The sequence below is a fragment of the Scophthalmus maximus genome, chromosome 4, assembly GCF_022379125.1.
Source record: "Scophthalmus maximus strain ysfricsl-2021 chromosome 4, ASM2237912v1, whole genome shotgun sequence".
NCBI classification, from domain to species: domain Eukaryota; kingdom Metazoa; phylum Chordata; class Actinopteri; order Pleuronectiformes; family Scophthalmidae; genus Scophthalmus; species Scophthalmus maximus.
In genome coordinates, this window is record NC_061518.1 from 672,044 (window position 1) to 687,084 (window position 15,041).

Sequence of the window (15,041 nt, forward strand, 5' to 3'; positions counted from 1 at the left end):
TCTCAACATCTGTCCCACAGCTGGAGGCACATCTTTAATATGCAACATGAAATAAACTCCTTTGTCATTGGGTAAAAAAAACAACAACAACAAAAAAAACTTCCGGCAGTTTTTAAAGAAGCAAAAACCAGTTGGAAGAAAAGTCAAATCATCGGGAAGAAGAGAATGAAACTCTCTCACGCTCCTCGGTTTTCAAGAAGAGCTGCAACCGTTCATCGATTATCGACTTCTGTTTTAATCGCCAACTATTTTGATGATCGATTAATCGACTCAAGAAGTTTTCATGTCATAATTCTCTGATTTCAGCTTCTTCAATGTGAACATGTTCTGGTTTCTCTGCTCCTCTGGGACAGAGATCTGAAGATCTTTGGTGTGAGGACGAAACAAAACGTCATGTTGGAGTTTTTGGGAAACACGGTCGACATTTTATGAACCAAACAACGAATCGACAGATTAATCGATAATAGAAAAATAACTGTTATTTTTCAAGCGGCAGTAATTTCCTCGTAATGAACCCGTCCATTGTTGTGGTCTCTTTTTCAATCCTATTGTAAAATATGGATCAGATAATATCTGTCCATCAGCTCGTCGGTTATTAGATTCAGCACAAAAAGTAGAAAAAAGCAGATAATTCATTTTTGATTTCATCTCCCGTCTGTTTTTCTTCAACCTGTCGCAGAACAAAACTGGGTCGTTTGTCGCCGTGACGACCTCGGCGTCAGACGCTCGGTGAAATATTGTTCGACTGTTTTTTGCCGGAGGATCTTTGATCTGTGACAGACGTCTCTTCAAACATCAGGAAGGAAGAAAAATAAATCCTGTATTTTCATGTATTATAAAAACATTTTTAAAGCTGCAGAAATGAAAAATAATAACGTTTGTCTCCTCCGGTTCTGGCTCTGGACGGTTCTTGATGGTTTGTGACCTGCAGCTGCTGATCCTGGATTTGAAATATTAATGCATCAGCTGATATCATCGCTGTGCATTATGTACATATATTGGCATTATGCACATATATGGACATAATGTACATATATGGACTTTGTACAGAGACGATCAGCCTAAACTGTCGGCAGGTTGTTGGTCGTCATAGCGATGGTGTTTTATTGCAGCAGACGACAGATGAACATGAATCTGTTCATATGTTTTCTAAAGTGCAGAACAATATGCACTATTAAAATACAATTTTTTCCATCTCACAATGATAACTGTGACAGGTCACATTTTTATGATTTTAAAAATGTCATCTTCACTAGTGTGTGTGTGTGTGTGTGTGTTCGTCTGTAATCGTTTCAGTCCCCGAGCAGAACTCATGTCATTCTTTTCTTGAAACGTCACAGTTTTATTCATCAGGTAGTCAAGTTTTTGTCTCATGATATTTTGAGTTTCATGAGAGAAATATTATCCGTGATCACAGGTCATCAGGGGTCAGAGGTCGTCTCAGTTTGAATGTCGAGTTCTGTGATAATATCTGATTCGTTGTTCGGCTCCAACCACACAACTCTTATTCTGCGTTATGTTCTGTTAAACATATATATTTTATCATATCTGTGCGTATGAGACGTCATAAACACTGATACTGAAATGAATCAGCCGATGACATCACACGTGGGACTCTGCTGATAAACCATCTTTTTTAACTTTTCAAATTATCATCGACTTCCATCAAATCTTTGTTAAAACATAAAATATCTGTTCATGTCGGTTGGAGAGTCTCAGTTTTCAGATCATCACTGATCGGAGCTTCATCGCGCCGCAGCAGAACTAGAACTGTCCGTCTGCTCGCATCTTTATTATCAATACATCTGACAAACATCTTCTTTCATAATCAATTGATCATCATTAAAGAACGACACACGTCTCATTATAGCCTGAAGCCAAACGCATTCAAACTGTTTTATTTTGTGAAATGTAAAATCGTTATTTTTTTTAATAGAAAAATGATTTGTTTGCCTCTGAGGTCGGGGTCGAACCGAACCACGCGGGTCTTTGAAGCGTCAAACGTTGAAATGGCAACGAAGTGTAACATCAGTGTGAAAAGGACCAGTGATGGAAGCACGACACGAGTTTTAACACGACAACTGTTACTTCTTTTTGCGTCAGAGTTAACGAAGGTTTGTCGTCTGTAACGTCTCCATCCGTCCTCGTCAATAACTGTATGTAAAGACGATCACTGACCAATCCTGAGTCAGTGTCAGCTGTCAATCATGACGTCTCAGCCCGTTTTTATTTCATCAAATAACTAATGAGAAGCAAAGTGATCAGAAACATGAACATGTGAACAAACATCAGTGATGAGAACGACCTCACGTGACATGGAGGGGGCGGGGCTTATGACCTGTACTGCAGCCAGACACCAGGGGGCGATCAGGAGGATTTGGCTTCTTGTCGTCCATCTTTATTTACAGTCGTTGATCTCCGTCTACTTTGAGTTTGAAGAAATAAAAAGTAACGGCCGGAACATCGTCACTCGTCTCCGGATTTCTGACGTGTTCTGCAACATTGAGCACAGCGTTGTGTGTGTGTGTGTGTGTGTGTGTGTGTGTGTGTGTGTGTGTGTGTGTGTGTGTGTGTGTGTGTGTGTGTGTGTGTGTGTGTGTGTGTGTGTGTGTGTGTGTGTGTGTGTGTGTAAACACTGGCCGGTTTGTGGCGAGCGGGTGAATTAGCAGCGGGCGGCGTCTGGGCGGCCGTGAGGGATTAGCCAGTTAACACCTCCCCGCTGCCAAACACAATTGTGCTCCGTCAATGCGTACGGGTCTTTGAGTGTGTTGCCGAGAGACGGCGACTGTGACGGTAAAAATGTCAGTTTGTGAACCAACCACACACACACTCCCCCTGAGCTCTGTGACCACACACAAGTAAAACAAATGACGTTTAAAGAGGAAAACTCCGCTGCTGTTGACATTCCTGCTCAGAGAAGAAAGAAAAACTCGGCTGTTAAGAGTCCGACACTCAAATATTTACTGAGCTGAAAGAAATCGAGTGTTGGCAGGAAAACGCTGGGAGGGAAGAGGAGGAGGAGGAACTGATGAGGAGGAGGAGGAGGAGGAGGAGGAGGAGGAGGAACTGATGAGGAGGAGGAGGAGGAGGAGGAGGAACTGATGAGGAGGAGGAGGAGGAGGAGGAGGAACTGATGAGGAGGAGGAGGAGGAGGAGGAGGAGGAACTGATGAGGAGGAGGAGGAGGAGGAGGAGGAGGAACTGATGAGGAGGAGGAGGAGGAGGAGGAGGAGGAGGAGGAACTGATGAGGAGGAGGAGGAGGAGGAGGAGGAACTGATGAGGAGGAGGAGGAGGAGGAGGAGGAGGAGGAGGAACTGATGATGATGAGGAGGAGGAGGAGGAGGAGGAACTGAGGAGGAGGAGGAAGAACTGATGATGATGAGGAGGAGGAACTGATGAGGAGGAGGAGGAGGAGGAGGAACTGATGATGATGAGGAGGAGGAGGAGGAACTGATGATGAGGAGGAAGAGAAAGAGGAGGAACTGATGAGGAGGAGGAGGAGGAGGAGGAACTGATGATGATGAGGAGGAGGAGGAGGAACTGATGATGAGGAGGAAGAGAAAGAGGAGGAACTGATGAGGAGGAGGAGGAAGAGAAAGAGGAGGAACTGAAGAGGAGGAGGAGATGAGGAAGGGTTGAATGCCTCCTGCTGCTCTGCTGGATTTAAAAATGACTTGTTGTCTTTGATTCATTGATCGATTTCCTCTAATACGTCTGAAATCAAAACCACGCGTCCCTTTTCTCTTCGTGGTTTTTTAATTTTGAAACATTTGCTCGTTCGTCAGAAGCTTTTTAACCAAAAGTGACGCAATGTGAATCTGTTCCATCAGAACAAGAACTGATCCAAGTTCACCGTCACTTCGTCGTCAGTGGAGACGGATCAGTTTTCATCACCCCCTTTTTTTCTCTGACGTCTTGAAACTATTCGTTTGGCGCAGTGACCCTGACGTGATGAGGTCACAGGTGGGGGTGTCGTGACCGCAGCTCGACCAATCACCATCGAGGACCGGAACTGCCCGTTTCATAATTTGTCTTCACCACAAAGAGAAAAACATCAAATTGTCAGAGAAGTTTGAAGCCACAATCTTGACAACTTTTCTATAAAACGTTTCTTTCACAAAACGATGGAATAGTTTGATCACAGATTCATTTTCTGACACTCATCTGAGTGATTGATGAACATATCACTATTGATCCCGGCTCCGCGGGCAGAAGGCTTCATGTTGTACAGATTGTTAAACTCTTTCCATGGAAACAGACGTTTCAGTGTCGCCGCTTCCACGGCAACACGTCGTCGCTCCGGTTCGAGTGAAACCGCGTCGAGACGCGATTCAGGTGTAAAATACCACAAACAATTAAAAGTTGAATATCAGCTGGACGTCCGGCGCGTTGAGCTGTAATTAATCACGAGTCCCGTCGCTGCCGCGGGCGTCCGTTAATTGGAGGCCCCGGGGAGAGACGCGTGACGGCGAGGTGGCGAGGTTCTGCCGCCAGAGACGTTAATTAACAAACAGCGTCTTCTTCTGGAGGCAGAACGACGAAGAAGAAGAAGAAGAAGAAGAAGAAGAAGAAGACGATGATGAGGATGATGATGGTGAGGATGATGGTGGCGACACGCAGGTGCACACAGAGTCCCGCCAGCCAGAACCACACATGCGTTATTTACGCCCCTGAATAAATTCATCGGCTGATGAAACGCAGCGAAAGACGCCTGTCGTCAATAAGACACGACGAGGAGGCGAGCGACAGGAAGTGACTTTTACAGCAGTTTGTCTGGAAAACAAAACAAAAAGCAGGAGACGAACGTTCAGGAGAAGAGTTCACAGACTCGGAGACGTCGCCTCTCCTCCCAGGGGCGGAGCCGCGGACTCTGGGCCGGTGTCCGGGGCCCCTCCCCCCCCCCCCCCCCGAAGACGTGACCAAGTCACCGGTCAGTCGATGAGCGGACAGATTCTCGAGTCGTGACTGGCCACATTCAAGTCTCTCAACTAAATCGTTCAGCCAATTTTAAACTCATGTTCTGACACCTCCTGTAATAGTGAGGGGTGGGGGGGGGGGGGTCAGGGGTTCCAGGCAGCGGGAGCTTCCTCTCATGTGATCTGATTGTTGTGTTTGTTTGAGGATCTGTAGAATGTGGAGGTGAATCTGTGGCCGCCCACTGACGCTCTGTCCTGGGGGGTCGATCCACCCCACCCCCCCCCCCCTCCTCCGCCCGTCGCGATGTGGAAGCTTGTTTTCCTTTTCAAACTCCTCCAATCCCCCTCAGGCCCCGACGAGGAGCTCGGAGCTCCAGTTCTCTTCTTTCCACTGACTGTTTCTTTCCTCCCACCCATCACCTGCGACCTGCGTCCGTCCAGCTCCTGGTTCCAGCTGGAGGCTGCGGCCCGGCGTCCGGCGCCTCGGCCCCTCGCCGCCGCTTTGAAGTGTCGACGCCGGGTGTTGGTTTACGGTCGCCGGCGCAGATAAGATTCCTGAACGGGGCCGTAAATGAAACTCTCCCAGAGACGGAGGGAGAGAGAAAGAAGCTGGAGGCGAAAGCACACAGGTGATTACAGCTGACGGTCTGTTATCACCTGACACATTCTCCGAACACAAGAGAAGCTGTTTTACAACCAGACGACAACTGTGACCTGCAGCGAGAGGCCGCGGAGTCACGAGAAACTTAACGCTACAAATACAAAGATTTAATGTTTGATCATTTTCCTCCAAAAGAAAAATCTCATCGGGTATTTGCATTTTGAATTCAACCCAGACTCGTCCGTCGTCCTGATTCTCCACCATGACGATACGTGAGAAGAGTTTGTGTCGTGAGTCGATATCACGGTTGTTGCGACACTGGACTCTGGAATCATAAGACGTCTGGAGACTCTGCACATTGTGAGTCATATTTCCAAAAACAAGCTCATCACGTCAGCTTAATTTCAGCAGCATCATTATTATAAATCTGCTGGTTCTGTCATTTGGATTTACACTGAAGAGGTCAAAGGTCAGAGGCCGATACAGAAAACTTTTACCTGTTATTAATAAAGTACTGTTATAATAAGCTCAAATGAAATTCATTGTAGTACTGTGAGCATTTAAACAATGTCAACACTGATATAAGGATGAATTTAAATAAAGAAAAGAAAGAAGAAAGTCAATGATTCCTGAGATGAACTAATCAAAACCTTAAGACAAAGAAATGATTATTATGAATAAAAGAGAAAACAAATAAAAACAAATATATTGAACTCTGACATCTTTTAAATGTAACGTTTTCATATAAACAAACAAACTCGGATACTGATCATGTCTGTGAAAGACTCATCATCAGATACGACAATATAAATAAAGATAAGACGTAAATCTGTCGGACTCTAGATGATGAGTTTCGTTCTGGTTCATCTTCAACAGAAAACTCTTCATCAGATTGTGATGAGTCCAGAACCTTTCATCTCTTTATACATGTACATGTACATATACATGAACTTTTGTGTCTTTGACTCTGAAGCGTCTGATCATAGTTTCTGACTCTGAGCTCCGTCTCGTCATCGGCGACTCCTCAGGTTTTTTTTTCTTTTCCATAAATCAACAGAATCTTCAGAGTTTTGTTTCTCTGAGTTCATCAGTTCACTGAGGGTTTACGGCCTCGTTGAACCCACCTGACGGCTGCGGGGGGGGGGGGGGGGGGGGGGGGCAGACGACCCCTCCCCCCCTGCTCCTCCTCCTCATCATCATCACATCATCACCACCACCACGCACAGGTGCGCTGTGGGAGGCGGAGCTGCCGCTGCAAACCGTTTAGAGACGGGGGGGGGGGGGGGGGGGGGGTGAAAAGAAAACGACACTAATTCATTGGCAATAAAAGTCCCTCCCCCCGAACCCCCCCCCGAACCCCCAGCCTCCCCCCCCTCACCCCTCACCACCCCTCACCACCCCCCCCCCCCCTTCTCCCCCCTTCTCCCCCCCCCCTCACCTCTCACCCCCCCCCCCCCCCCCCCCCCCCCCCCCCCCCCAGCCTCCCCCACCTCTCACCCCCTCCCCCTCCTACCACAGCTAATTGTCAGACGTGGGGGAGGAGCCTGTCGCAGCACAGACCCGCTTCAGACACGGTCCTGGTCCTGGTCCTGCTCCTTCTCCTGCTCCTTCTCCTGGTCCCGCTCCTGGTCCTGGTTTCGGTCCTGGTTCAGGTCCGGGTCCTGGTCCTGGTCATGGTTCTGGTCCCGGTCCTGGTACTGGTCCCGTTCCCGCTCCTGCTCCTGGTTTCGGTCCTGGTTCAGGTCCGGGTCCTGGTCCTGGTACTAGTCCTGCTCCTGGTCCTGGTACTGGTCCCGGTCCTGCTCCTGGTCCTGGTGCTGGTCCTGGTCATAGTTCTGGTCCCGTTCCCTCTCCTGGTCCTGGTTCAGGTCCGGGTCCTGGTCATGGTTCTGGTCCCAGTCCTGGTACTGATCCTGGTTCAGGTCCGGGTCCTGGTCTTGGTTCTGGTCCAGTTCCCTCTCCTGGTCCTGGTTCAGGTCCGGGTCCTGGTCATGGTTCTGGTCCCGGTCCTGGTTCTGTTCCCGGTCCCGTTACGTGGATCAAACCTCTCTCCCTCAGAACAACAGTCAGTGAACGTGTCTCATAGTTTTCATGAATTATTCTCTGTGAAATCAGAGAACGGGTAAAAAAAAAGCTTCGATCTCATAATATTAAGAAAGACATTGAAAACATTCCTGGACTCTTTCTTGCTCCATGTTCCATCAGACAGACAGATTTGGCAGATTTAATACAGTAGAGATGTAACACACAAAACCTTGATCATGAAATAAATTTCTGCTTGGTTCAATTTTGCTAAAACATGAGGAAATTAAAAAAGTCTGAAACATCAACAGAACGATTCGTTACGTTACATTTAATTCACTGAAGATCAAAGTTTTAATTTCACAGATGAATTTGACTGGTTATCATTTTTCTGGGATAATATTTTGTGAATCAACTGTTCAACAACTCTGCTCTTCTGTTGAACTGTTCATTCAATTATTAATGATTCATTTCAGTACAAACACAAATGAATTGATTTGCCAAACGTTCTGTCATTCCGCCTTTCCAAAGGAAACTATAACAAAGAATCAGCTAAATGTAAATTGCTCAAGGAAATTGTTACTAAGCTGATATGTAAGTAATTATTTAATATTCTGCAGCTGAAAAGAAACTCAGACTCAAATTTCCCCGTTGTGGGACGAATAAATCTCGTCTCGTCTGAAGCTCGGCGTCGTGTCGTTGACCCGCTCAGACACAAGCGCAGGTTTCGTCTCCGTCGCTGCATCTTTCATGTCCCGCGCGGCGGCGGAGAGCCTTGTTATGTGGGTCACACATGAAATCAAACAGATTCACCTCTAGCTGCGACGGATGATTTATTCACACGCCGGCAGCCGCTCTGCTCGCTGACAGATTGTGTTCTTGGTGATCTGCCTGACGGCGCCGAGAGGGAAACCGACAGACGAGGCCTCGGCAGAGACGCTCAGACGCCGGAGCTGCTGCAACCGCCGCCTCCTTTCTTACATTTAGTGTTCACGTGTCTGTTTCTCTGCGAGTTCCAGAAACGGGACGTGTAATTCACATGTCAATCAGAAGTTGTGGTTTGCTCTGGATGGAGCTAGGCTAACAGTTTCCCCCGGCGTCCAGTCATTTATGCTAAGCTAACGGGAGCGCAGACAAAAGACTGATGTGCTGGATTTCCGTAAATGTCGCACTGTGCCTTTATCTGTGGTTTTATACTTTTGGTTGCTGATGTGGCTGAAGAAATGATTGATAGTGTGTGAACAGTAACGATTTAAAAGACTGTAGGCCGGATTTATAGGAGAAGGTCCGGGGGTCCGTCTGAGATGGATCAAGTGGACCCACGTGATATGAAGTCGACCAATCGGTTCAATTCGTGAACTGTCCCCACGTTGGGAAAACTGGATGGATTTGTTTGTATCTTTATAGAGGCCACGCCCACTTGACGAGGCCTCCCGCAGCAGGTACTGGGGGGTCAGAGGTGTGTGGGAGGTGATGGCGGGTCGTGGCCGTTGTAAATCTGACCACAAATCAGTGTCCGGGAGCAGAAATGAGCCATCAGAGCTCCGGCCTCTTTCCTTTCTCTCTCTCTCTCTTTCTCTTTCTCCACTTTGTTGGTGTCCCTTTTTTTATGACCCCGCCATCCTGCACCTGGAGTCCTTTCAGCCGGCGAGGAGGACGATCCGAGGGCCGCACACATTCACATTCACTGCTACAAGGAGCAGATTAGGGCCCAATTCAAGCCTCCTTTTCTCTTCCTGCGGAGCCCGAGCCTGGACGAGGGGAGGGAGCGAGAACAAGGGGAGCGACTCCTCCGGTGGTTCCTGCTCCCGGGGGCTGAAAGGCCGAGCGCACAGAGAAAGGAAAGAGGGAGGAGAGGAGAGCGAGCCCCATTGTGTTTCCCCCCACAGCCGATTCACAGCCGATTCCCTCTTAATGCACTCGCCAGACTCTCGTCATTGTCCCAGTTTTGCATGCGAATGGCGCCGCGGTCGCTTTTTAATTACGTGTCTTTTGGAAGGTGTAATCGAAACAAGACCTTGAAACACTTGAACATCTCACAACCGACTCTGGACGCTTGTTGTCCGCGCCGATCAATCACAAGAGGCCTGTTGCCCTTCACCGATGAGTTGGCTGAACATGAGCTGCGTTTAGTTCCTCAAAGTGGGAAAATGAGCCTGGAATTCTTCCAGTCGTACTGAAATCCGTATTAGTCTGTGACCTCGCGCTTCATTTTGGATTTGCAAGAGGGCGCAGACCAAAATGTCTCCGAGGCAAATGTATGGACGCACGACCAGTGAGAGCAGCGAATCATAGACGTCTGTTGAGCGACGGACCAGAGCAGAGAGGAGACGTCTGTGACGTCTGTGATGTCTGTGACGTCTGTGACGTCTGTGACGTCACGTCTGTGACGTCTGTGACGTCTGTGACGTCTGTGATGTCTGTTACGTCTGTGACGTCCGTGATGTCTGTGACGTCCGTGATGTCTGTGACGTCTGTGACGTCTGTGATGTCTGTGACGTCTGTGACGTCTGTTACGTCTGTGACGTCCGTGACGTCCGTGACGTCTGTTGTGATGTCTGTTGTGACGTCTGTGATGTCTGTTACGTCTGTGACGTCCGTGATGTCTGTGACGTCCGTTGTGATGTCTGTTGTGACGTCCGTGACGTCTGTGATGTCTGTTGTGACGTCTGTTGTGATGTCTGTTGTGATGTCTGTTGTGACGTCCGTGATGTCCGTGATGTCTGTTGTGATGTTTGTTGTGATGTCTGTTGTGATGTCTGTTGTGACGTCCGTGACGTCCGTGATGTCTGTTGTGATGTCTGTTGTGATGTCTGTTGTGACGTCCGTGATGTCCGTGATGTCTGTTGTGATGTCTGTTGTGATGTCTGTTGTGACGTCCGTGACGTCCGTGATGTCTGTTGTGATGTCTGTTGTGATGTCTGTTGTGATGTCTGTTGTTATGTCTGTTGTGATGTCTGTTGTGACGTCCGTGATGTCTGATGTGATGATTCCACAAAGTCTGTGAACCAGTGTTGACGTTTTTGTTGGAAGACATGTGAAAACACCAGGTTCTTTCAGTCAGATGCTCGCTCGTCAGCCATCTGGGTTGTTTGCAAAAGTCGCTTCTCTCCGAGTGACCGTATAAAACCCGCCCATTAAGAGCCAATCGGTTGTGATTGGAGGGAAATCACTTCCCGGTGGAGGAGATCCAGACCGTGAGTCAGGCGGAGCAAATTTAAATGAGCTCCCAGAATTCATCTGGGTTACCCAGCCTAGCGTCCTCCAGGATTATATATGTATATATATATCTATATATATATCTATAGATATATATATATATGACATGTCATTATCAAACTCTCGTCAAACAATCGTGTATGAGGCTTGAAGGTTCCTGAAATGATCTCTGCGTCGTTAGTGAAGCTTCTGCAAAGACTTGAATAGCTTTTTAAAAAAGTTGTTCTTGTTTCCGATTTTGTTTTTGTCTTGAAGAATATGAGTATCTACTCCATGGTGACGAATAAATACTGTACAGGCGTAGCAGTTCATTTCCGAGTTGGAGTGGATATTGATGAATTACTCGAGGATGATGCAGAATGTTTCAGACTCACCTGGACCGGGTCAAACAAGAAGCAGCAGCGAAGACATTTCACATTTATATCACGTGTTCACGTGTTATATCAAAACACAAAGGCTTATGGGATTAGATATATTTTCAGTTTTCCCTCTCTGGACCTACTTTGTAACACAGTTTAAAACATTTGCAGCATCTGATTGTACTTTTCTCATGATTATTGTTTAATGTTGATACAGTTTCTCTCTTCTTCTACTTCTCACTTACTGTGATCTTAGTAGGGTTCATATTGCGATATCTAGTTCAACTTTCACTGTGAATCCTGGTGGTGATTCTCGATATGTCGCTCTGACGTCCATCACCTTCGTCCCTCTTCCTCCGGTTCCTCTCCAGTTTTAAGAGTAAACTCCCGAGGAACCTGCTCTCTGGGTGATGTAAACCTTCAGGATCAGGTCTCTCAAAGGGTTTTTTATGAGGATGGATTTGCATGACAAAGTCTGTGTCGAAACTGTGGCATCGGAGCGGCCGGATGAAAAGGTCGCGAGTCAATGTTCATGAAAATCATTCAATCCAAAGTCCAACCTGAAAAAGTGGAGGGAGAAAAAACTTTGTTCATCTGTTATAAGGAGTTAAACTAATAAATAAACAGACGGAGCCTCATTTTTAAAAAGTCCTTCAACGGTTCAGGTTAGCTCATAGCACATTTGAGCAGCTAGCCTGGCTCAGGTTCGCTAAATGTTTGGTTTGCTTGGTTTTAATTAATGATTCAATTTGGAAGTTAAAAACATTTTGTCCATTTTAACTGAAGGGTGATTTGACCAGTTAGCATTAAATCAGCTGGTGTCCGTTTGTTTTCCAACATTTTGTTTGCGGTTAGCTAACCGTACGTTTGAGCTAAAATGGCGTGGCTGATTTGAGGTTAGCCGTAGCTCATTTCAGCAGCTGAAGTGGTTTGGTTCATGCTAGCTGACAGTATAGTCAGTACAGTTGAGGGGGTTGGGGTCGTCTCCCTTATTGGGCCTTAGCTCTATTTGTTTCTGTTTAGCTAATTGTTCACTTTTGTTAAATAAAAGGTCATGGTTAGCTAACAGTTCAATTTAGCAGCTAAACAATTTGGTTAAGCCATAAAACGGTAAGCTAAGTTTAGTTTGATTCACATAAACAGGGATTTGTTATAATCAACTATTTTTATATTTTGCGTTTTTAGGTCAAATTATTTGTTTTGATTGGAAACTGAGAGCGATGGACTCTCATCGCCCTCGGATGTTTTACGGACCAGATTCATCGATGAGCATAATAATTGTTGGTTGCAGACTCGCGTCACGTTACAGTTCAGGTTATACGCGTCAGATCTGTTCCACCTGTCAAACGGATACGTTCTGGTGACCTCCGGGTTTCGGTTCCTGTGGGTTCAAGGTGGTGTTTCATCTCAGGGTTCAGCTGAATTCATGAGCACACGGATGAACCTGATAACCATGCGACTCGCGCTCCTCCGCCCCGATGAGGGTGAACGTTAGATGAGGCCTCAGTCTTTGTGCTCCGTCAGTAGTTCAGAGAGACGTTGGCTGCTCAGTGAGGAAATGTAAATTGTTGGGAAATGATCTCAGTGGCCTTTAGAGTTCAGTTCTCTCTTCTCTCTTCGCAGTTTCAATCAGTAAAACTAACAGTGCTCCTCCGGCCGTATTTGCTCACGCTCATTCATCCCGACACAAAGCTCGGTTCAATCACTTTTCTTCCACGAGTGGAACTCGCGCTTTGTTTTCGACAAAATAAACTACCGGAGCTGTCTTTTCTTTCTCTCAGCCTCCTTCACGGCCGCCCCGGGTCTCAATGAGAGTGTCAGGGCTGAAGAATGCCTCGCCCGCCTCCTCCCTCCTGCTCCGCTCGCCGGGATTCAGCCCGCGTCCAGCCGTCTGACAGCTTCCCCGCCGACATGGCCCGGCGACTGAAGGGACCACACACGCTCCGTGTTCGCCATGCCGGGCTGATTCTTCTCCTTGGCTTTTGGGTTGAGGGTGAGACTATTTGCAGCCACAGGTCTTTTCTCTCTCCGGCAGCTTTTTACCCTCGAGGACTTCCAAACAAATTTCAAGCGTGAGTGTGGAAGCTGTCGAGTGTTTGTCGGACAATGGCAGTGCCCCGGTTTTTGGGGTCTCGCGGATTGGAAGCTGCGCAACACTCGTATCTGTCTGCGAGGCCGCAGCGCAGTAAGTGCTCACATTGTCCACAGGTTAGTTTGTGACGTGTGATATTTCATCAAGCTGCTCCTCCAGAACTGCAAATAATGTTCTGCCATTGACTTCCAATGAACATATTGACAGTGAGCTCACGAGATGAAAATAATTCTCATAAATAGGCCTTTTTCTCATCAAGATCCACGAGTGTTAAATGTTAAAATAGATTTAATGGATAACGGGTTCTTTCTTGGTCCATGTTCCATCCTTCCGCCAAGTTTACTGGAAATCTGCAGACAAACAAACAGACGGAGTGAAAACTTCACCTGAGGCCGACACCACGGTGAGAATGAGGTCGTACATCGGTTCACCGCTTGCACATGCGTATCATCACGCCCCCCCATGAATTACAACGAGGACGTAACTCGACGTAATCTCATGTATTTGTTTATGTATGTATATTTCATAACGTATCAAAATGAAGAATATATTCGGTTTTAAAAATAAACAATCGCTTCATCTTTATGGCCTCAACGTATGTACTGTACCGCTCTTTTTTCTATTTTCCGCCACCGTCAGAGGAAACGGAATTATGAATCTCCTGAACAACCAATCACGTTGCGACCTCTCATCCCCAACCAGAGCTCCATGACTCTGGTTGTGACTCTCCATACTGTTTGTGTTTTTAATCAGGAAATGGTTTGTGAGCTCTGAGAGCAGATTCATTAGATTCACACCGACGTGCACAAACATCCAAGAGCAAAGTCCTTTACACTGTACGTGTGAATGTGATTAGTGCATAAAGACGATACAGAAGATTATTCTGCTGCACACAGAACTAGTTACGCTGCTGCTGTTTCTTAATGCAGCCAAACACACGACGTCTCATTTACGTACTTTTCTGTTTCTGTTGTGACGACGATCAGATCGTCTGTCGGGGATCTGACACGGTGATGATCACAACCACAGATTGACTGACACCTGACACAGACCTGACCCGACACACTTTGGGGACTGAGTGATTTATGGCAGTGAGAGCTCATGCATTTAGTTTTTTCAATTCTCCTTTGACTCCTCCTCCTTCCAGCGAACGTGACGGACTGTGGGGAGAACGACACCCAGGCGCTGTCGGGTCGGCGGCCGACCGACCGGCGGAGGGGAAAATAAATGGCCTCGGCCGCTGCCTCACAATCATTCTTAAAAGTTAAACAGCCATAAAAAGCTGCGGGAACTCTGACCTTCACAATCTAACCGAGCAGGAAAAGCCAATGATGTGTACAAGGCCCCGCTCGGCCTCGGCAGATTATGATAAAATATGTCCCGGCGTCACAAAAAGATAACTGTACGTCTCCCCGTGACAGATACGGGGAACCGCCATTTTAATAACAGCCCAATTTCTGTGGCACTAAAATGTTTTACCGTCGGGTATAAAGCACGCGGCGTGTGACACGGGGGGAGCACGCGGCGCCTCCGAACGCCTTCAAAGTAAGATGGACCATGTGGAGCTGCGGAGGATTTAAACCAGACGATCCAGGGGTAAGTGCCATGACATGGAAACATGTAAACCTGCACCTCAGCCCGAGGCCGCTCGGCACCAACTGCGTTCTTTAAAGACAAAAGTGAAACAAAGATCTGATCAAAACTGGTTTTCCATCATCTGTAATAGTCACACACATCTTGAGTTTACACAATGAGCAGAGAAACAAGTAAAATTCAAAGACCAGAACGAAGAAGCTCAAAGTATTTGTCTCTATATGTTAGATGATAATTCA

General features: G+C 47.0%; 1 protein-coding gene across 1 annotated transcript in view; it reads left to right on the forward strand.

Moving 5' to 3' along the window:
- Positions 1-7,190: 7,190 nt before the first annotated feature.
- Positions 7,191-15,041, forward strand: part of LOC118302618 — a 41,069-nt gene continuing 33,218 nt past the window's right edge. Inside the window, exons 1-2 of the mRNA XM_047331679.1 lie at positions 7,191-7,277; positions 7,386-7,551. Of these exons, the coding sequence (XP_047187635.1) occupies positions 7,191-7,277; positions 7,386-7,551 (253 nt within the window). The remainder of the gene's footprint in view (positions 7,278-7,385; positions 7,552-15,041) is intronic.